Here is a 23,406-nt window from a genome sequence, read left to right as displayed (position 1 = left end):
TCAAAACAAACCAGCAATCCCTTGCCTCTCTTTATTTTTCAGCCAATTGGATGGTGGTTTGCAGAAGAATTCTGATTGGCCTGTGACCACACAAGCGGCAGTGGTAGCTGCAGGAGGCAGGAGAGCAACAGAAAGAGAGAGAGAGTGGTAAAGAGAGACAGGAGGAGAGAGCTCAGAGTAATCGTAGGAGGACAGAGAAGGGAACTTGTGTCAGCGTGGGTGCTGAAGCAGGAGAATGACATGCTGGATAAAGGGGCAGCGATGATGTCCAGTACCACATTCAAAATGTCCAGGTCACAGTGAAAGCCTCCTGTCATAACAACACTAGTGCCATCAAGATCCATCAGAAGCAGATAGCATGCAGAACCTCCGGCATGCCGCTTCTGAGGCTTCCAGCGTCTCGGTAAGTGCATTTCAGCTTTATCTAAGCATATACAATCAGTATCAAAATCTGTCCTTAATCACGTGTGTTAATGTCTCATCACGTGGGAAGTAGAAATAGTGCATAATTAAAGTGAGATAAAACAACAATCTTCTTCATCCCCAGCATCTCTCAAAACTGTAAATAACTTGATTCATGTATGTTCTCTGAGCTGCATGCAATGGCAACATCTGCATTCTCATTTGTTGCATAAAATAGCATAATTAATTTCAGATAATATTCTTTGTATTTTATGCTAATTTGCATTTCTTTGGATCAGCTGTATGTAATTGAACTGTTGCTTATAGTAAATTTAATGTGAGAAGGTACTAGCCTTATAAACCGACCCTTCTCAAATCTGAATGGTTTGATTGTCCTTGAAACAATTGTGACATCTACTTAAATTTTCTAAAGAGACCATACCCTCCTGAAAAAAAAAAAAAAAAAAAAAAAAAAACGTTTAAGGTGGTCTGAGCTGGTTTAAGCTAGTTTATTTGGTCTCCCAGGCTGGCCAGTCGACAAAAGTCATTATTATTGTTATTATCGTTAACTAAAATTAAAACTATTAAAAGCATTTTTGGTAGTTGTAATAAAGCTGAATAAAATGCAATGTAAATATTAGATAAACTAGGTAACTAACTGAAATAAGTTAATAACTAAATACTAAAGAAATAACTAAAACTTAATTTAAAAAAAATGAAATGTCAGAAGAACATAATAAAAATAAAATATGAAAATAAAAGCTATTAACTTATTTAATAAAAATATAATATAAAATAACACCGGTAGAACAACCAACACAGACCATCTTATCAAATAATAAAAAAAATAAAAAATGTAATTTCAAAAGCACATAACAAAAATAAAATCTGAAAATAAAAGCTAATTCAAATGATTTAAAAAATCACCATAAAAATATATAAATAATATTAAAATAACACTGGTAGAAAAAACCAAAACAGACCATCTTATCCTCCTAAGGCTGCATTGAGATATTTTTTCAGCAGGGAATGTAACTAAACCATAGCAGAGGAAACCAACTGATTGTTGTGTCTAAGCACATGTCATTGTCAGTGTGCACTGGAAGACAAATAGCCCGTGTATCCTTGTAGCAATACCATATTGGATTTTCTGCCTGACCTGTGATGCAAAACATAACAAAGATTTTATCCCTGGTTTTACTGCATGGCAGAAGTGAGGTTTTGTTGTGATGGAGGAGGGAAAGGCAGGTTCCTGTAGGTGAGAGGAATACAGCTTGCAACAGCATCTGTGTCCATTCTCTTGAGAGGCAGGAGGCCTGAGAGCGAAGAAAACTGCGTGTTTTATGTGTGAAAAAAGCAGGCACTAGTAAAAGTCATTGACTTTCAAGTATAAATCGCACTAGTGGGAAATCTGTCACTGGCTATTTCTGGACACGTGTTTAAGCACATTTCCTCACCATCTACGAAAGTAGCCCATTACTGTCTTGTGAGCAGTCAACAAGGCTGCATTTTTCTTAGAACTGAATGCAAAAAAATGCATTTGGTTGCGGTATTATATATATAGTTATCAGATTATATTGGATGTTTAATTGTGCATGCTAATATATTATTTTCTGGCATTTAGATTATTTTTGGCATCATCTAATTCTAAGTTAATCTTAAAAAACACTTCTCTGCAAGTTTATTTGCATGTCTTGATATGAAATCAGTTTTCTTGTGATTATTTCCTTAATTTTGTAGGCCAATTTCTTCTCTTGGTTTGTTTTTTTATCTTCTTTTCTTTTTTAATCTGAACTCATAATCATGGTCTAGATTTAAGACCCCATAAAATGGCTTGATAAGTCCTGTGTTGACATATTTCCTGTTGAAACAGGAAGTTGGGGTGGGTTATATCAAAAGGTATGTCACCTTTTTTAATATTTAATATTTTTAATTTATGATTTGCTTGTTGTTTTGGCTAATCAGAGGCAGTGTGTTCCTCTGTGAAAAATATTATCAATATTTTTTGGTCTGTTTTCCCAGAACTGAAAGCCTATGTTTTTAAATCCACATTTCTGCAATACCCTAGATTATGGATGGTCTCAAAGCTGACAGACATTTATTGTGTTCTTTGAACTTGACTTGTTTACCTGAGCTGATTTATCTGAGTTTCTTGGCTTCATCCAACCAATCACCGCACTTGTCTGTTTTTTTGAGTGATGGGTGGCTGGCAACATACTAAAACAGCACTTACTGCTGTACACACACTGCTCACAGAATACTGATCAGCAACGAGAAAGAGAGAGAGAGAAGGAGGGAAAACATGGAGAGTTGGCAACAGAATACAGAACAGTAAGAAAGAATGTCAAGTGGTGATGAAGGAGGGAACAATCTTGATGGAATAAGGAAAGATACTGGTGCAGAGACAGAAAGAGTGGAGTGTAGAGATGGATGAGAGGATGAAAACAGTGTGCGGGAAGCCGTGATGCATCTGAGCATGAGTTATGCGCTCTCTTAGCCCTCCCTTACCCTGACTCATAAATATCTGTGCAGACAGACAGAGAGAAGGGAAATATGCTCGGGGGAAGCAGAAACACACAGAGACAGCAGAGATCACTGGTCGACACACAAGGACAAACAGAAATATACTCTTCACTGTGTAACCTGTGTGATTGACATTTTATAATATGAGGCATACTTTTCAATAACATTTGTGCATAAGAAGTGCATATACATTTTCAACCAAAAATTTGAATTGCCTGAAAATGTACTCACCTTCAAGGCTGTCCAAGATGTAGATGAGTTTTTCTTTTCTTCATCAGAACAGTTTTCTAGAAACTTATCAATACATCACATGCTCACCAGTGGATCCTCTGCAGTGAATGGGTGCCAGAGTCCAAACAGCTGACTAATACATCCACAAGTAATCAACATGAAGCAAAAAGCTGTGTGTTTGTAATAAACCCATTATTTACACATTTAACTTCAAACCATTAATAATATACCTAATGTTTTTTTATCAGCTATTTGGACTCTTATTCTGACGGCACCCATTCAATGCAGAGATCCATTGGCGAGCATGTGATGTAATGCTACATTTCTCTTTTCTGATGCACAATCAAATTACATTTTGATTGTTAAGGGTGAGTAAATTTATTAGAAATAATGCTTCCCTTGGCATGCATTTTAAATAAATACATTTTTGATTAGATGCTTGATGTGAAACGGACTCCATACAACCTCTGTCACGCCGGTTGCCTGCACCACTGTGAGGCTTTAGAGGGTGTTCCTGTGTTTTGAGTTTCTGCCTGTTGTTCTGGTTATGAACTCCATTTCCCATCATGCTGTGTTTTCATTAGTGTCTACCTGGTTCAGCTGTGTACCATTCCTGTTGGGTCCTATGTGTATATTAAGCCCTGGTCTGCTTTTGTCAGTGTGAGGTGATAAGTGTTACCGCCTCTGTTTCTGGGGATCCTTTCTTGGTTCTGTCATGTATTTGGGATGTATAACTCTGTGGATTGTCATTAAAAGGATTTTAAACTGCATTTGGACCCACTGTCTGTTGCCTACTTGTGCTCATTCGTAACCAGAACAACTCACCAAAACAAGGGATCTAGCAGTTTTCATGCGCCCACGTCAAGGGTACTCGTTGTGACCCTTCAAAGAAAACTTGTTCCATTTATCAAAGGGGATGTAATATTTAGGCTTATGTGGAGGAGTTTCTTTGGTATTGCCACCTTGTACCTGGTGATGATGTGTTGCTGAGGGACTGTTTTTGTAGTGGGCTTGACCTGGATATTAGCCTCAACTTGCCTGATGAGGATCCAGGTTGGTCCCTTGCACAATATATTGACTTTGTTTTATTGTTTTGTGGATCTGAGCTCACTGTGGGGGAAGTGAAGAGGAAGTTTATACCCTAAAAAATTTTTTGCGGTGGGGCTGTAGGCCGTGGGCTCCAGTGGCCACTGAGTCCGGCCCGACCAGGATTGCCACAATGCCACACACTGATGATTTCTAGTCCAGTATTCGTCACCACTTCCATGCCAGAGCCAAGTCCAAAGATGGCTGCCATGCTCCAGCCAGAGCCAGCCCTGAAGATGGCCACCATGTCACATCCAGAGTCAACTTTCAAGATGGCCGCCATGCTCCAGCCAGTGTCAGCATCCAAGATGGCTGCCATATCAAGGTCGGCTCCCAAGAGACCACAGCCAGAGCCACCATCTGCCAGAGCTGCTGTTTACCTGCCAACCTCATCACCCAGAGTTGCTGCTTCACCTGTCTTGTTCACCATGCTAGAGACTCCAGCTGTTATGAAAAGCCATGCCAAGGTCTTCAGCCACCATCGACGACACACCAGAGTTTCCGCTCATCATGGATGCCACGCCAGAGTTCACGGTTGTCATGAGTGTTGCGTTTGGAGATAACAAGGCTTTCCCTGTGCATTGGAGGCTGACTTCTAGTTTAGCGGATCTACCCCTTGATGTCGAGAGCAGCTGGCATTCCAGGACCTTCAGCAGTGGAGGTTAAAGAGATGGTTCCTCTGTCTGCAGTGCTTCCAGTTCCAGTCATGGCAGTGGCTATGTTGAGTGTCTGGGTAGTACACTGTTCTCTCACTCCGGACCCAAGCCCAGTTCAAGTCTCTGGTCCTAAGCAAAGTCCAGTCCAGGAATCCATTCTGAAGCAAAGTCCAGTCCAAGAATCCATTCCAGAGCCAAGTCCAGTCCAAGAATTAATTCCGGAGCCATGTCCAGTTCAATTGTCTGGTCCTAAGCCAAGTCAAGTCCAAAAATTTGTTCCGGAGCCAAATTTAGTTCAAGTCTCTGTTCCTGAGCCAAGTCCTGTTCAAGAATCCTTCAAGAAGCTTTAGAGGGTGTTCCTGTGTTTTGAGTTTCTGCCTGTTCTGGTTATGGACTCCATTTCCCATCATGCTTTGTTTTTTCATTAGTGTCTACCTGGTTCAGCTGTGTAACATTTCCTGTTGGGTCCTGTGTGTATATTAAGTCCTGGTCTGCTATTGTCAGTGTGAGTTGTTAAGTGTTACCACTTCTGTTTCTGGGGATCCTTTCTTGGTTCCGTCATGTATTTGGGATGTATATCTCTGTGGATTGTCATTTAAAGGATCTTAAACTGCATTTGGACCTACTGTCTGTTGCCTACTTGTGCTCATTCGTAACAACCTCCTAGAACCATAGCAGGTTTTGGTTAATGGTGACTGGTCATCTGGATGATGACCTTTCTTCCCTGTCAAGGACGACACTAGCAGCAGAGCTCCCCAGAGTGACACCTGCAGCAGTGCCAAAAAGAAATTTTAGTAAATTAGATCTGGAACGATCCAACAGAGACATGCAGTCTTCTGGGTCAACTTGCAGGGCTTTGTAATTCAATCATCTAATGGGATATAGTTATAGCAACATTAATGCAATCAACTATAGCAGGAGCCTTTAATGAATTCCTTTGTATTTCACAATCATAACTACTTTGGTATTAGTCTTTCAGAAAACCGCAGCCATCTCTGCCGTGGGATTTATTATTCTAGTGTTAAAGAAACAGTTCTTTTAAAAAAAACTTTGCTCTTAACAGAAGTTCTGTATAGTATTTGACATGACAGATACTGAACAGTTTTAGGGCAGAACTGTCTTTCTTGAAATCACACTGAGACTTATAACTTACGAAGATGGGCTTATTTTTATGTTCCCTGTATCTTTAGCCTAAACCGAGTTGGGTTCATTGTGACTGACTGTCAGAATATATCTAATAGCGCGTTACATAGCAGATGCACTCCGCCCCTTAAAGACACTTTTCAATCTAAAAGGATGTTTTAATAGCTGAGCACTGTTTTACAAAGCATCCATCAGCTGAACTGTGATTGTTGGGTCTTTCTCTTCCTCTCGTTGTCCATTCCTCTCTCTCTGATCCCGTTTAGTGTTTAATTTGCTGCTAAAATTTAAATGAAGGTGAAGGGTAAATCTCAGACCCCCTGAGCACAACCACCAGCTCCTGCTCGCCTCTCCTGTCAGGAGCTTAAACACTGAGCGTGTCTCACCTTGTACCTGCTTTATCAAACCACACACACAGTTACATACTGAGAATTCTGGAGTAGTATTTGTTCTTCAATCTTGGTCTATAAAGCTTTTTATTAAATAGAAAGTGTATTCAATACAATCATGATTGTATATTATATTTATATTGTACTTAATTTAAATATTTGGTATAGTCTTTAACTACTACTGTATGTACTAACATTAATATAGTGCACGTGTACATACATGTTTTGCATTGTAATATTTAGATATATTTGTGTTTTTACTTATTTATACGTTTTGAAAAATCCTACATGTAACTACATCTGTAATTAATATCTGTAATTACATCTATAATTATACTATTGACTTTGTATGATATATAAAATAAGTACTCTCTCTCTCTTTCTCTCTCTCTCTCATCTGATATAATAGTAGTAGGATTGCTTTCATTTTTCACTGTATCCAAATGCTTTTCCTATAAAAAGTTCTTATAAATATCATTATAAAACCATTACAAACACACCAAAAGCCATTTATCACACATAACATGTTTTGCAGTGATGAATACTATATTTTATTAATCAGTTGAATTAAATCAGAGTAATGTAAATGTAGTCAATATGATTAAATATGTAATATTATTATAATTTTTATTTAATTTGTATTCAGGTTATGTTTTTTATGTATTAAATGCATACATGTATTTATTTATGTTATATATTTAATTTCATTTAGATTATATATTTATATATAGTTATTATAGGAAATGTTATAAAATAGAGAAAATTTTTTCAGTCTGTCAGGCTCTTTCCTTGGTAAAGTTGTTTAAATATCTTTATGAAACCATTACAAACAGTCAAACCATTTCTCACACATGAAGTGTACTGCAGCAAACCCTGTGTATCTGGACATTTAAAGTGTTGTGGTCCATCTCAAATCTCTTTTGTGTTTTACAGGGTTAAAACAAAGACATCTGGGCTACGAGGAGGTAAGAACATTTGACATGACATTGCACAACATATTATAAGCACAAACAAACATCCCTCCACCCACAGAGACAGGACAGATGACAGCTGGAGGCGGAAGAGAGAAATACAGCACTACCCCCTAATGGGGGTGAAAAAGAGAGAGAGAGAGAGAGAGATAGGAAAGGCAAAAGAACCAGTTGAGGAAAAAGTATGCAGCACTGCCCTCTACTGGGGGAAAAGAAAGAGAAGCTGTGTTTGGAATGGCATCCTGTTCTTACTTGTTCCACAATGTATAGTATGTACATAAAATGAATATTTTCTTTAGGCACAGAATACACAGGTAACCCACTATATTTGCTAAAATATGCAGTATAAAACAGAGCCAACAGACCTGGTGCACAATAACAATTTTTATTTTGATGAACGTGACAACAATATGTTGTTTTACATATAATTTTGCAGTATACAGTATGTAGGGCACAGAAAATGTAAAAAGTAAGCTAGTATTTTCTTAGAGAGAGGCAGCACATCAGCACACAACATTCTGTCCTCCTGTCAGTAATTGGTGTCTTATTCCAGGCTCGGTCGAGCATGTCCCATCTGGACACAGAGCCCAGATAGCCAGAGACAATAAAGAATAGAGAAAACATCCATCAAGCTCTTTCTCTCTCTACAGTTACACTCCAGCAACCCCAGTAGCCTACAAGTAATGACAAGACTCGCCAGACCATGTGAAAACATACATGCAGACACACATCTATCTATCAGATACAGTATATTTTTTACTGAATATTTTTGCTCAAACAAATGCAGCCTTGTTGAACATAACAGTTATGTTCTCTTACTTACTGATCCAAAACATCTGAATGGTAGTTCATGTAATATAATTTAATAAGGATATATCACCATTTCTCACTGTCCGTCCCATCATGCTTTTCTCTCCTGCAGTTGAATGGATGCATTTGTTCCCCTCAGCGAATACAACATGGCTGTTTGTGTTTAGCTCTCATGGATGGGAGATGGAGTCATAAGACCAGGCCTGCAGACACACACACACACACACACACACACACTTTCTCATGCAAGTCATATGAGTTATCCAGCTTAATCAGAGAAAGTGAGAGTGAGTAAGAGAGTAGATTTGGAGATGGAGGATTTCCTGTGGAGAATGCAGGTCTGGGTGTCTTTAAGCTTGAGGAGATGTTGTTGGTGTTGTGGAGATAAAAGAAATGAAGTCAGAAGGGATGAAAAAGAGGAAATGTTTGAGATGAGAGTGGAAGAGATAAAGGAAGCAATGAAAATGGAAGAAAAACCATCAAAAACATGGAGTGTGTCCTCCCTCCCAGTCGCTGAGGTCAGATGGGTGTGCTTGTATGTGTGTGTGTGTGTGTGTGTGTGTGTGAGAGAGAGAGAGAGAGAGAGAGAGTGTTTGACATCAAACAGCGCTATATGATGATGTCTTACAGTGCTGAATTATAATAACAGTGACATTTCTAATGTTACAGAAGAATGTCTCATTAAAATGCATCTAACTTTGTAATGTTTTGAACAACGTATCATAAGGTTCTCTAATTTACTGTGGTGTTAAAGGGTTAAACTTTTTTAGCATTTCTACCTATTTTAGTGTTCTTGTGTCTCTTCCAAGAAAATATTGAGAGCTGAATGTAATGTATTTGATGGAAGGAAGCTGTTTTAGTTCTAGATGATCTGAAGCTATAATTGTCTGGTTACAGTACATTCTGTAGAACTCCAGAGTCCATTCTGAGAGTGTCAGCTGTCCCTGTGTGCGATGAAATCACTCAAATGAACAGAAGTTAGGCAAGGAGACATAAATAGGGAACATTAGAGCTAAAAGAGACTTCTGTGTCAGGACATTCTGACATCATCTGCTGTACAACTTCGTGTGCTGTTGTTATCCTTACAAAAATATAACATGGTAACTATAGTTCCTGCCAAAATACCATTTCAGTTAATCAAATTAAACAAAATGGCAGAGATTTTGAAAGGTTTTTTATACAGTTTGAAGGTGCTCATTAATTTATTGTTTGATTGTAGAATAAATATCTGTAGACCCTAGCTTTCTTTCTTTCTGTGTTAATATAATTTGCTTTTATAGAATCTACAGCACCACACAAAATTGAATGTTATGAGTTTGAAAGACTATGTGTACCACAAAAAAGCAAAAATGAATGCAAAAAAGAAAAATCAATAAAAAAAAGTCTCTCATGCTCAGCAAAGCTGCATTTATCTGATCAAAAAAGTAGTAAAACGGTAATATAGTGGATTATATTAAAATTTTCAAAAAACTATTTCTATTTTAGTATGTTTTATTATTTTTATTATTATAGGATATTTTATTACTATTTTAGCATTTCTTCTTATTAAAAAAAAAACATTTCTGCTACTTAAAAATTTTTGTGGAAACTGTGATACGATTTTTCAGAATTTACTGACAAATAAAAAGTCAAATAACAGCATTTATTTTAAAGAGAAATATTCTGTAACATTATAAATGTTTTACTCATTTTTGATCGGTTTAATGCATTTCAATGCATTTAATTTCTTTAAACAGTAGTGAGTGTGTATGTGTAAGTGTGTGTGTGTGTGTAACGGGGCTGACGAGACGAGAGACGTGCAGATCCATTTGCAAGCTTTTTATTCAAAAGAGACATGGTCATAAGAGGCATGGGTCAAACAGTGACAAACAGGTACATAACAGGCAAGACAGAGCATTCCTAGGGCAATCGTGGGTCAACAGTCGGTGAACAATATCCAGAGGGCTAGACGTGAGGGGAAATCCAATAACAAGAGCAATAGTCCAGGCGAGGTGCAAACATAGTCCGAAACAGAAAGACAAAGGGTTAAGCCAAGATAAACAGGCAATAATCAGAAAACACAGAATGGCTCGGTAACGCAGCGAAGACTAGAAGAGTGAAACGTGCAGAACAATGCTCGGGGACTTGAGCAGGATCTGAGAGTGTGTTATAAAGTGGGTGTAATCGCTTACAGGTGAGCATGTGATTGGTTACAGCTGTGTGCAATCAGTGCAATGGATGATGGCAAATGTAGTCCAGGGTATAGTGGAACAGTCTGTTTAGTGTGAGAGTCCATGTAGTGAGCGGGTGACCTCTGGTGGTGAGTGAACAGAAGTTAGTAGACTGAATTCATTATAGTGTGTGTGTGCGTGTGTATATGTATATGTATATATATATATATATATATATACATACATACATAATCATTTAAATGTATAATTTAAATGTTAATCATTTAATCAGCATGTAAAGCACTTTAGGATTCAGAGCTTCAGAGCTGGTATAAATTAAAACACTGAAGCCACATATGCATGAAAATGAGGACATGGTTCACACTTGTATGCACACAGACAGGTGTGATGGATACGGTAGGATGGCTATATCAGTGAAACACGGTGTAATAACATCGCACACTGTATCTGATATAGATCAAACCATCCCGGTGTGTTTCTCTGTCTTTGTGTCTGCTTTCAGCTGGGTGAGCTGGATGGGGTGGAGAAACCACAGCCGCACTGGTTTCACACGCTGCAGGTGCGACGGCTCAGAGTTCAGAGGGGCCGCAGTAACAGCGATCCTATGGGAGGAAAGAGCTTCCAGCAAGAGTTCCAGTGGGTGAGGAACACACAGATACAACTCAGACACACAACAAGAAGTTCAATCATAGATACACAGAGATAAAACAAACAATGCTCAGTCTTGAGGAAAGTTACTTTAACAGTAACTATTTACAATACATGACTTATTATAAGCTGTACATTTGTCATATTGTTTTTTACATTTATAATTTTTTTAGCAAATAAAAGGCCTTTTAGTATAATTTTTTAAATGTCCATCTTCAGGTCGGGTATTTACGTTTTTTATTTTTCTTTTTACTTATTTGAAATCAAATTACTCAATTCTCCAAAAAAAAATTTTAAAAAAAATCAAATAAAAAATAACCAATTAAATATGTAAGTAAATACAACACATTTTGAGGGATGTTTACTCGTATATTTCTCAATCATCACTGTACTGCATTGCATTATATATATACTTGTCTGAATTTACAGTTAAATATTCCTATAAAATAGATATTTCTGACTATTTTTATTTTTATTTATTTTTCAGGCTTTACAGGGTTAAATACTTTTGTGCTATATTTTCTCAGCTGTCTCAGTTTGTAAGTGAAAGCACCATGTTTGGCTTGCAGATTTTTTTTTACTTTGGAATTGCTATTTTCTTTGGCAATTTACTCTAGTATTTACTCAAGAATCATAGAGTTTTTTTAAGCTTATTGATTGGTTTCATTGCTTTCAGTTAAAAATGTATGGCAGTTACACCAAAGAGGTCTATAATAGCTACCTGTCATTTGTTTCAATGGCAGTTGCTTGGCTGGGGAAATAACAGCATGTGCATTTCATTCACAGAAAACTGGCCTGCAGTTTGGGAATGCAACATCTTATCTAAATCTTGAAAAGCTTGGCGAGGGCACATATGCCACAGTGTACAAAGGAATTAGCAGGTTAGTAGTCATATGCCAATACTCATAGAAACACTCAAAACAGTGTTATACATAGAACTCATTTAGATGTTGCCAATAGAGAGACATTTATTCACTGAGGCAAGATGAATGTTTTATGGCAGTATTCAGTTAGCAAGCACATTATTCAGATACACCACCCTGTGGCTTTGTTCTTCTGTATAATAGACAGCAAATGATTCCTTTCATTGCCTCCCTGTAGGCATTCATTGAGTTCTTCTATGGCAGCTTGTTTTACATGGATTCATTTTATAAGGTCATCCTGCAACATATGGATACCCGCCTGAGGCTTACACTGAGAAGCAGTTTGATGTTGTTGTACAACAACCAATGTTTTGTAATAAGAAACAGTTCCCATACATCTCTCTGCAGCTGTCTTAGGATAGAAAGCTTTACATTAAGTAATATTTTTGCTTATTTATGTGGTTAAAGGAACAATGTTACCCCACTTAAACTTAAATGATTTTGGAATATCCACAGCGAGTGGATTTAGTTTCCATGAATGGCATCATAAAGTTAACCACTACTAAACACCACCAGATGATTCAAATGATAGACGAAATGATAGGATTTCCAAGACCCATAAAATTGCAGATTTCTTTTTTGTGTTGCATTATTTCCTATTGAAACAGGAAGTAGGGTGGGACACATCAAAGGGCTTGCCCCTTAGTTTTAAATAGCCAATAGGCTTCAATTTACAGACATGAATTATGATTTACTATGTGCTATTGCTAGTGCTAGGCAGGTGTTATTTGATCAAGGGGACATTCTCTTCACATTTAAAAAAAAAATAGAAGAGAAAGGCTTTACATTTTAAAAGTGTATATTCTACATGTGAAATTTGTCAGGAATAAACTAGTATATAAATAACCTTACAGTCAATAGTCAAAACTCCAAATTTGATTGCTTAATCTCTTTAAAAGGGAGAGCTTGTGATTGTGTTTATTCTCCAGAAAGCAGAGGTCAGGTAAACTGTTTTCAGATGCTTGTTTGGTTTTTCTGTGTTTGTAACAGGATAAACGGTCATCTTGTGGCTTTAAAGGTGATTCACATGAAAACTGAGGAAGGAATTCCATTCACAGCTATTAGAGAAGGTAATGAAAAAGAACAACACACACACACAAACACACACACACACACACACACACACACACACACAGCCAAGAATCAAAGTGCTTACACACACACAAATGGATGTGGGGTTTTCATCACATATAGATGTATATCATTAAAATATGAATAGTGGAGTTGTGCATTAACAAATTGTTTGTACTTAAGTTCATATTTTTATTTTATATTTTTATATTTCTATGTTCTGACAAACTACCGTTCAAAAGTTTGGGGTCAGAATTGTTTTATATGAAAGAAATTAATACTTTTTATTCAGCACGGACACATTTAATTTACAAAAAATAACAGCAAAGACATTTTTTAATACAAACGATTTCTATTTCAAATAAATTCTGTTATTTTGAACCTTGAAAAACCAGTCTTGATAATATTACGTAATGTTTCTTGCGCACCAAATCAGCATAAGAATGATTTCTGAAGAGTCATGTGACACTGAAAACTAGAGTAATGGCTGCTGAAAAACAAATAGCATTTTTAAAATATACTAGAATATATATATATATTATATATATATATATATATATATATATATATACACACAGTATATATGTGTGTAAGTTGTAATATATCTAATGATATAAAATATATAATTTAAACAGAAAATTAGAAATAGTAATAATATTTCACTATATTACTGTTTTTTGGAAAAATACATTATACATAATTATACATTTTATTTGTGATTATTCCCAGCCTCCTTGTTAAAGGGCCTTAAACATGCCAACATCGTCTTGCTTCATGACATCATCCACACGCGGGAGTCTCTCACCTTTGTCTTTGAGTATGTGGTGAGTCTGATGCTGGCAATCACCTTCCAAGTTTATTTAGTCTATCTGTCAGTCAAATTTTACATCTCTTTCCCTCTCAGCAAACAGATTTGTCTCAATACATGATTCAGCATCCTGGTGGACTTCACTCATACAACATTAGGGTAAACAAACACACGACTGCATAAAAAATATACAAGGTCAGAAATATTGAGCCGGCTTTCTCATGCTCAGTCTGTTTCTTCAGCTCTTTATGTTTCAGTTGCTGCGAGGATTGTCTTACATTCACAGCAGAAGAATTCTGCATCGAGACCTCAAACCTCAGAATTTGCTCATCAGTTATTTGGGGGAGCTCAAATTAGCCGATTTTGGTAGTTTCACTTATGCAAATACTAACATGCTTACCAATACGCTCTATCATGCATTCTAAACCATGGTGGGCCTCTTATTTCTTCAGGTCTGGCCCGATCTAAGTCCATACCATGCCAAACATACTCAGCCGAGGTCGTGACTTTATGGTACCGCCCGCCAGATGTTCTCATGGGCTCCACTGATTACTCCACAGCCCTGGACATCTGGTGAGTCCTTGTACACACACACACACATACACGCAAGCATATTCATTCTTCTTAGAAAGATTCATAATAGTGAGAGCAACAGACGCAATTCTTGAGGGGGGGGGGTTCCAAAATTTCAGCAATTTGAAAATTCCCCCCTTCAACTTAATGCTTTTTGCCAGTCTTGTCGGTTTAAGCATTCATATGATTTGAAACTTTTCAAGCGCAAGATGATGAGAAAGAGAAGTCAATTTGCATATTGTATATAGCTAAAAAATAGTTTGTAAATCGTTAAAAATTGTTAGATGTGTGCATGTCCGTGCATTTGATCTTGAAGAGACAGCCACGTAATATACCTACTGCTGTCTGTGTAATTAATGTTAATTAAAGAACAAAAGAAAAAATAATAGTGCTGTCAAATCGATTAATCATGATTACATACATCCAAAATAAATAACAGTGTCAAGGTCCAGGAACGTAAGAAAAGCATCGTCAGAATAGTCCATCTGCCATCAGTGATTCAACCATAACGTTATGAAGTGACGAGAATACTTTTTGTACACAAAGAAAACAAAAATAATGACTTTATTCAACAATTCCTCTCCTCTGTGTCTCTCCAAATCAGCGTAGTGCCATTTTGACAAATCTGAGCATAGACACTGCTCCGTGACACTGCTGTCGCATCGAACGGAACCGTGAATTTTGTGAACCGTTACACCCCCAGATTATATGTATATATATATAAAAACACTTACATACATGTATGTATTTAAGAAGTATATTTAATATATATATGTTTATGTATAATATTAATCATATTATATATATATATATATACATACATACATTCAAATATTTCTTAAATTTTTGTTTATTTTATATTGCTATTGCTAGTAATTTGTTCACTTGTTCTTATTTTATTACTGACTGTTTACGCATCTTTAGCTAACATTATTTATTATAAAACTAGGTTACATGGGTCAAACAAAATGAAAACAATAATAGACAATAGCAGTTTTTTTCAAAATTTTGAACCAAATTTGGAAAATCTGAATAAGTGTTCATCCTGTATAAGTTTGTATATTGTAATTTATTGACACATAATAAACATTTACATACTTGTCTACAGAACTTTTGGATTTATATATTTGACCAATTAAGAAACAAAATTGATGTTCTTTGTGTTTAATTTTGATCATCTATTGCATATTAAAATGGTATGTTGCAACTGAAATGAAAATCAATTATTACCCAACACTCAGTTTTGGTCTCCCCACCTGTCAGCTACAGCCCTGGTCTGACAGATATGTTTAAATGTTGATGTTTAGGGGAGCTGGCTGCATTTTTATCGAGATGCTACAGGGGTCACCAGCGTTTCCTGGAGTAGCTGATGTCTTTGAGCAGCTGCTGAAGATTTGGGCTGTGAGTCTGTTTGTGAGAATGTACTAGAATTGTGTGAGATTTCTCTTCTATCCTGCTCTCCTCGTTATATATCTCTCCTCTTCTTTACTTCTGAGGTCCTCGGGGTCCCGACCGAGGAGAGCTGGCCAGGTGTCAGTGATCTGCCAAACTATAAACCAGGTGTGTGCAAAATCCTTCTTTCATCTGTATCTGTACTGTAATCTCACAGATGTGTCTGCTATGAGAGGTGATTTCCTGCCTCAGCACAGATTTGTCTCAGTCATTAAATGCATGCGTCTATGTTAGTTACATAAAAATTTAATAATAAAATGTAATAAACTTGACAAAATTATGTTATAGCAATTAAAGTAATTTTAGGGGTTTAGATCAAGAAGAAATATGTTCTTAAAGGGTTAGTTCCCCTAAAAATGGATTTCTGTCATCATTTACTCTCATGTTGTTCCAAACCTGTGTGACTTACTTCCTTCTGTGGGACACAAAATATGTTTTGAATTATGATGTTATTCATTGATAATCTTTCCCTAAATCAAAGCTCTAAAATCTCATTCACACATGCATGTATTTAGACTTGCCAAATTCAGATGCATCATGCAATTCATCAAAGCCATTCATTCTTGCATGCCTCATCATCTCATATGGTCTCTAAAGATTTTAAATAGAGCCGCAAATCATACAGGCAGTTTTTATGGTTCATTTTCGGGCAGTGGTTCTCAAACATTTGGACTCCAAAACTTCTAAATGACAACAACAACATTCAACGGCCCCATGACTTTTCCAGTTGTTCACAATTTACTGGATAAGGATTTTTAAAAATGTTTTTACTCAATTTCTAGCTGATAGAAAAGGTTAGATCTTGAAACTAGAAAAATGTCAATTAATTATAAAAATGTCAATGGAGTTATAACATTTTATTCAATTTTTAATTTGAAGGTCTAGAAATTACACTTTTAAAATAAGGCTACCTCATGTATTCAGGTTTTCCAAGACTGTGGGAACCCTGGTTAAAAGAGGGAAAAAGTAATTGGGAATTAAGGTAAAGAATATCTGGATTTTTTCCCCCCGGTTTAACATATTTTAATACTTGTTTTATCTTATTTTAAATTATTTTAAAGTCATCTGGGCCTCCTTGAAGTTTGCTAAGGCCCCGTTTGAGAACCATAGTTTTGAGGAATAAAATTTATATCTTGGTACCATATTGGTAAATATGTTTTATTTATAGATATTGGATATATAACTGACAATTTACTTGTGCATGCCAATTTCCTCCTTTTTTATTTAGACTACATTTGCCACTAACGCTCACATAAAGTTAATCTTTAAAATTCATTTTTATAATTTTTTTGAACCCAATTTAAAATGATGGGTTTTAGTTTATTATTATTATTATTATTTATTATTAATTAATTAATTAAATATATTTAATTATAATATATTTGGACAGAATGTATAGATCTTTAATATCGGCAATTTATATGTTATAAGTTATAACATATACAATGCAATAATATGCTATTCACCTATATTATTATTTTTTTATCACAACAGTTAAAAAGACTTCCATTAATAAACTGAATGTGCCAGACTTACAGTGTCAGGTGAATCCAATTATTTTAGCTGTACATAAACTGTTCTTTATGCTGTTTGATGTTGCAAACTGGTATTTGTTATCATATAATTTAATTTATTATAAACAATATACGGCACTTTGTTATTTGTCAAGTTATTTACCTATAGGATCTAATAAATCATAAGTCTCACACATTCCCATGAAAATTGCTTACGTTTGTGTTGTAAGAGATAAGCTGTATTATGCTCCAAAATATCATGTTTCTTCCGTGTAAATTTTTAAAGTCATAAGTAAATAATGACAGAATTGTAATTTTGTTAGTGAACTGTTCCTGCACATGCTGATTTTTTACAGTCTTGCAGATTTATCTGTTATTTTAAACATCCAGTAAATACGCATGTACCCATAAATTTAGAATTAGAACGACACATAGACACCGTCATCTGTATGCACTGCGTGTGTGCTTGGAAATGTGTGGGTGTAAACTTGTTGCCAAGGGCCTGTCGTTTTAATAACATGCAGTCATACAAACAGAAAATGGCTAGAGCAAATTCACAGAGTTGTGCTGAAGCTGTGTTTCCAGTATAAATCATTTTGTGTGTATAGGTGTTCTGTTAGCGGTTGTGTTGGCCATGAGTTGACTTGACACCTTTGAGTCAGACACAAACACACACCTTCACACACTCATGCAGGAAGGGGTTGATGTCTTTCCATCGCAGTCCTGGAAATAAAGTGTAGACTCATTACACAGGTGCACAAATGAGCAATGTGAGGTGGCTTTGGGAAATATGCCTCATTTAGAGTGTGTGGGTACTGATGGAGATGGCGTGTGTGTGTGGTAGGTAAACTGCTGGCAGGTCTTGCCTGTTGTGTTACTCCATGAATCTGGGTTTACCCAAGCCCCGGGCTGCTCTCTGTGTGTGTGTGTACTGTGTGTTGGAGAGAAACTACCTGAACCCACTGTGGTCTCTCAGGTATATCCAGGTGTGCTGAAGCGTAAGTGTTGCCTCAGGTTTCAGCCAAGAATGACCGGGTGGCCCATGACCACAGTCACTGACAGAAGGACACTCATAAAAAGGCTTCTTCAAACCATCTTTATAGCTTTTTTACTATTATAGGGTTCTGTATAGTGGTTAGAATTTTTCTTTGGATGTTAAAAAAATTAGTAGTTTACCCAAACTCAAACAAAAAGCAGTTATTATAGTATTATTCATATACAGTTATATGACATTTGACAACATTTCATGATGACATATATCACAATATTGTTATTTTTGTTTTTTACACTATCTTTGTTATTAAAAAATAAGAACAAATATGCAAATTATAAACAATAGGACAAAGACAATATAAGAAACACTTTATATCATATGTGACCCTAGATCACAAAACCAGTTATAAGTAGCATGGGTATATTTGTAGCAATAGCCAACAATACATAGTATGGGGCAAAATTATTGATTTTTCTTTTATGCCAAAAATCATTAGGATATTATGTAAAGATCATGTTCCATTAAGATATTTTTGTACATTTTCTACCGTAAATATATCAAAATGTAATTTTGGTTAGTAATATGCATTGCTAAGAACTTCGTTTGGACAACTTTAAAGATGATTTTCTCAATATTTTGATTGGGGTTTTTTTCGCCCTCAGATTTCAGATTTTCGAATAGTATGTATCTGTCAAGTATTGTCCTATCCTAACAAGCCATAGATCAATGGAAAGCATATTTATTCTGCTTTCAGTATAAAAAATGTATAAATCTCATTTTCAAAAAATTGACTCTTATGAATGGTTTTGTGGTCCAGGGTCACATATATCATCACCACAATATATATAGTGATATTATTACTATACTAGTAGGCTATTTATTAGCATTTTTAGAATTTATTTGTTATATTTTAATTTTTTTCATTTTAATGTTGTCATTGTATTAGTTTATATATATATATATATATATATATAATAGGGCTGTCAAATGATTAATCACGATTAATCACATCCAAAATAAAAGTTTTGTTTACATAATATATGTGTGTATACTGTGTATATTTATTATGTATATATAAATACACACACATGCATGTATATATTTAAGAAGAATATGTTATGTTTATATATTAAATATATTTATATATAATATAAAATATAAGAATATAAATATATAAATGTATATACATGTAAATATTTTCTAAATATATCATTTATGTGTGTGTATTTATATATACATAATAAATATACCCTGTACACATACATATATTATGTAAACAAAACTTTTATTTTGGATGTGATTAATCGTGATTAATCATTTGACAGCCCTAATTTCAGATGAGATATATATATATATATATATATATATATATATATATATATTATATTATATATATATAAGTGTGCAGCTGTAATTTTTTATTTTAGTTTTAGTAACGTTGTCAGTTACTTTATACATATGTATACACGCACGTGTGTGTGTGCGTGTGTAGCTTAAAAAAAAATATATGTTTTAGTCATTTTTAGTACTTCAATTTATTTTATTTCATTTAGTTGCCAAGGAAACATTTTATTATTTTTAATAAAATATTATTTTATTTCAGTTAACAAAATTTGACTATTTTTACGTTTTAATTAATAATGACAACACTGTACAAAAGAAGCAATTCATCAGAATGTTCATGCTGCTGTTTTCCATGTATCAAAAGCATACATTGACCATGGGCTGTCATCTCCAAAAAATTACCAAAAAAACTTTAAAAGTAACTTTTACAGCCCTTAAAATGTAAGAGAGCAGCGTGAACATTCTGCCAAATATCTCTTTTTGTGTTCCATAAAGATACAAGTTTGGAACAACACAAGTGATAGTAAATGATAAAGGCTTTCATTGATTGTCTCGTGGCTCATTGTGTGAAGATACCTGATCAGTGCTGGATGCTCTGGTGGTCTGTTAACTAAAAGAGGTCTCTTTGTGTTCCTGTAGAGTGGTTCCTGCCCTGCAAGCCCCAGCAATTTCGAGATGTCTGGAAAAGGTAAGACCAGTTCATGCGTGCATGCTCGTGTGCATATGTGTGTGCGTTTTGGCTCCGAGTGGGAACAGAAGGGTTTTTGTATAGCGGTCTTCATCTCCCTTCCTCCACCCCCACCTCTAATGGATGTCTGACCCATAGCTCTCCGTATGTGTGTGTGTGTGTGTGTGTGTGTGTACATTGGCTTAGACTCGCTCAGTTACCCTACAAGACGGAGGATCTGGCCCAGCAGATGCTGATGATGAATCCAAAGGACAGGATTTCAGCCCAAGATGCATTGCTACACCCATATTTCAACACTCTTCCACCTCCGTTAATGCATCTAAGGGACAGTAAGTGCTGGAGAATTTCACTATATGAGCGGAATGCACGCAATTCCAGCTTCAAAGGTTAATCCGGTCCCGTTACAGACAAGATCAAAGTTAAATCCCTCTTAGTTACTGTCAAAACTGGCAACCTTTTTCAACGCCGACTCAAGATGAAAAGAGATTATGCAATCTTAGAAATGTCTTTTTCCTCCTGTCTCATTTCTCATTCTCTAACCTTCTCTCTTTCTCCGTCAGCTGTGTCCATCTTTAAGGTGCCGGGTGTGAGGTTAGAGACGGAAGCGAGGGATATCTTCAGCCCCAGCAGACGAATGAAATCGCCTCTTGCTCCGCTGGCCAAGTGCTGGTGAAAGTCTCGCCTTTGTAAATAGTTGGTGTGCTTGTAAAACCAAAAACACACCAGCATGAGTAAACGTGACACTGTTGCAGCATGGCGGTCAGTTTGTATGTTGTTTATTCAGATCTTAATCAGCTTAATCAAATATATTTCTAAAAGAATATCAGATTCTATTTCATAAGATTCGCTGTTTTTACAATTTGGACTAGTATTACCTAAAACATGTTTTATGGTTGATCAAACCTGATTTCACCACTGTATTTCATACATTCTATATTTTTTTAGATCCATATCCACCTTATTTTTTAAGTAATTTATAGGAGTGCGTGCATCCATTTATAACTTGAATGCGTGAGGCTTCCAGTGTCATTTTAGCTGTACAAAAAATAGTCCTTTAAGCGGCTTGATGTTGCAAACTGGTAATTGTTATATTATATTATATTAATTTATTATCATAATCATAAACACCAGTTTGTTGCACAAATAGTTTTACCATTTACTGCTTTCTCTTATTCTTCCAGTCGGAGCAGCTAATCTGAAGTCTTTCATATTCACAGAAAATAGCTTCTGCGTTGCACAATAAGTTGGATAGCATCATATTTATTGAGAGAGGCTCACATATGTTGGCTTTTCTGCCTCTCTGCAAACTGATGTCCAGAGAATGTTTACTGCACAATTTGATTGTAAATAAGTTTAAATTAAATGCACTTATTGATTTGATATGTAATTTAGTTTTTGTATATTTTGCACAGAAAAGAGATGAAGAGTGTGCGAGAGAGATGATTTTGGAATATGATATGGAAATATGTGAAAGAATATACCTACTAATCTTTCAAAGCTCTATTGTGTAGTGTGCAGGTGAAAAAAAAAACAGAATTGTATGCATTCATAAAACACACCTGGAGAGAGTCTCACCCGAAATTACCTGTTTTTGTACAGCACATAGGCCTACTCATATTTCTCCTGTACGCTGATGGCCACTGTGTCGAAACATGTTCAGAACTGTTTTTAGCTGTGTTTGTATCAAGTTCATAATTAATAGTTTCTGTATCTCTACATTTTTTACATATTAGCCATGTCTGTATATGATGTTGAGATTCAAAACATGTGCTGCTTCTACATCAATGTTCTAAAGGAGAGATGTACAGCAATATTGGTCACCAACATTAAAAAAAAATAATACTTTCAAATAATAGAAACAATCACATTGCCAGTCACTCAATGCTGATGTCGTAAATGGATATGCCTGAGTACTTCCACACACTTCAACATAATGCAATACTGTGAAAACTGGGTATGTGTTCATATAACTGTATACAATCCCACTGTGTCTTGACTTCTGAATAAATATTGTAAACATGAAACCAGTAAATAAATAAAAGATTTTAAAAAAAATAGAATTTTACATTATTACTGTTTCATTCGGCTTTCTAAAGACTTTTTTATACTTTTTTATTCACAGTTTTATGTTTCTCTTCAGGTTTATGGATAAATAAACCTTAGATCATTCCATAGATCATTCAATGGAGGGTCAAAAATACATTTATCTTAAAAAAAAAAAATCATTTATTATATTTTTACTGTCTGAATGGGTCTGATCCTATTGGTATGTTGCTCATGAATCTACAATTACATGGACATTTCCGTCTCAATCAACCTAGAGTCTCAGCCAAACAATTTTGCATGATTTATTTTGGCCAACTGCAGCCCATTTAGACAACAAGATACCGCCTGACAGACCACAGTTTTTGTTTTTATGGCTGAATCTGAAATCGATGATACAACAAATAATGAATGTTCCGGTTCTTCAACCACTGTGCTAACCATCCATTAAACACAGTCCAGATGGAGGGACTACAAAGAAAGGGATGGAAAACACATGACGATGTTCTGTAAAAAAAAAAAAAAAAAAAAAAAAAAAAAAGTTGTTGGGACAAACGAGGGCTATTTTTCATTGGGCTGTATCAGGTGAGTTGTGTAACTTCTAGATTTTGTATGAAGATGGTGTGGAGGGTAGAACTTCCTGTCTCGTTATGAAACCACTGAATGGGCAACACAATGTACCAACAAGCTCTCAAGAGATCAAATTTCATTTAAACCTGAAGGTCTTTACACACACGCACACACACACATAGCCTACAGGAAGATCAAACCTGCAGTCTTTTCGTCTATCATTTTCCATCTGGCTCTATTAAAGGCAGCGCTCCTGCAGTTCCTGTACCAGCCATGAGAGGGCGCGATCTTTCACACAAATTCAATCAACAAGAGCACGACTGTCTACATTCAAGACCGGGGCTAGTAGTCACAAGAGTTTTAGTAGCTATAAGGTTTTGATTTATAAGTCCAATTAGG

General features: G+C 35.7%; 1 protein-coding gene across 2 annotated transcripts; it reads left to right on the top strand.

Annotated features, from left to right (window-relative positions):
- Window positions 1–172: 172 nt before the first annotated feature.
- Window positions 173–22,459, top strand: LOC109089003 (cyclin-dependent kinase 15-like). Of its 2 annotated transcripts, XM_042754994.1 has the most exons (15): window positions 173–403; window positions 7,361–7,392; window positions 8,321–8,726; window positions 10,882–11,019; window positions 11,814–11,908; window positions 12,941–13,020; window positions 13,751–13,845; window positions 13,926–13,988; window positions 14,072–14,195; window positions 14,282–14,402; window positions 15,710–15,803; window positions 15,899–15,962; window positions 20,346–20,394; window positions 20,581–20,723; window positions 20,955–22,459. In XM_042754994.1, the coding sequence occupies exons 3-15, from the start codon at window positions 8,520–8,522 to the stop codon at window positions 21,065–21,067; spliced, it is 1,386 nt and encodes a 461-aa protein (XP_042610928.1). In that variant the 5' UTR covers window positions 173–403; window positions 7,361–7,392; window positions 8,321–8,519; the 3' UTR covers window positions 21,068–22,459. The 2 variants fall into 2 exon arrangements, with proteins under 2 accessions (XP_042610928.1, XP_042610927.1); XM_042754993.1 differs by lacking the exon at window positions 8,321–8,726.
- Window positions 22,460–23,406: the final 947 nt, after the last annotated feature.

Source organism: Cyprinus carpio, unplaced genomic scaffold, assembly GCF_018340385.1.
Source record: "Cyprinus carpio isolate SPL01 unplaced genomic scaffold, ASM1834038v1 S000006625, whole genome shotgun sequence".
Classification (NCBI taxonomy): Eukaryota; Metazoa; Chordata; class Actinopteri; order Cypriniformes; family Cyprinidae; genus Cyprinus; species Cyprinus carpio.
This window is presented reverse-complemented; position numbering and strand designations above follow the sequence as displayed.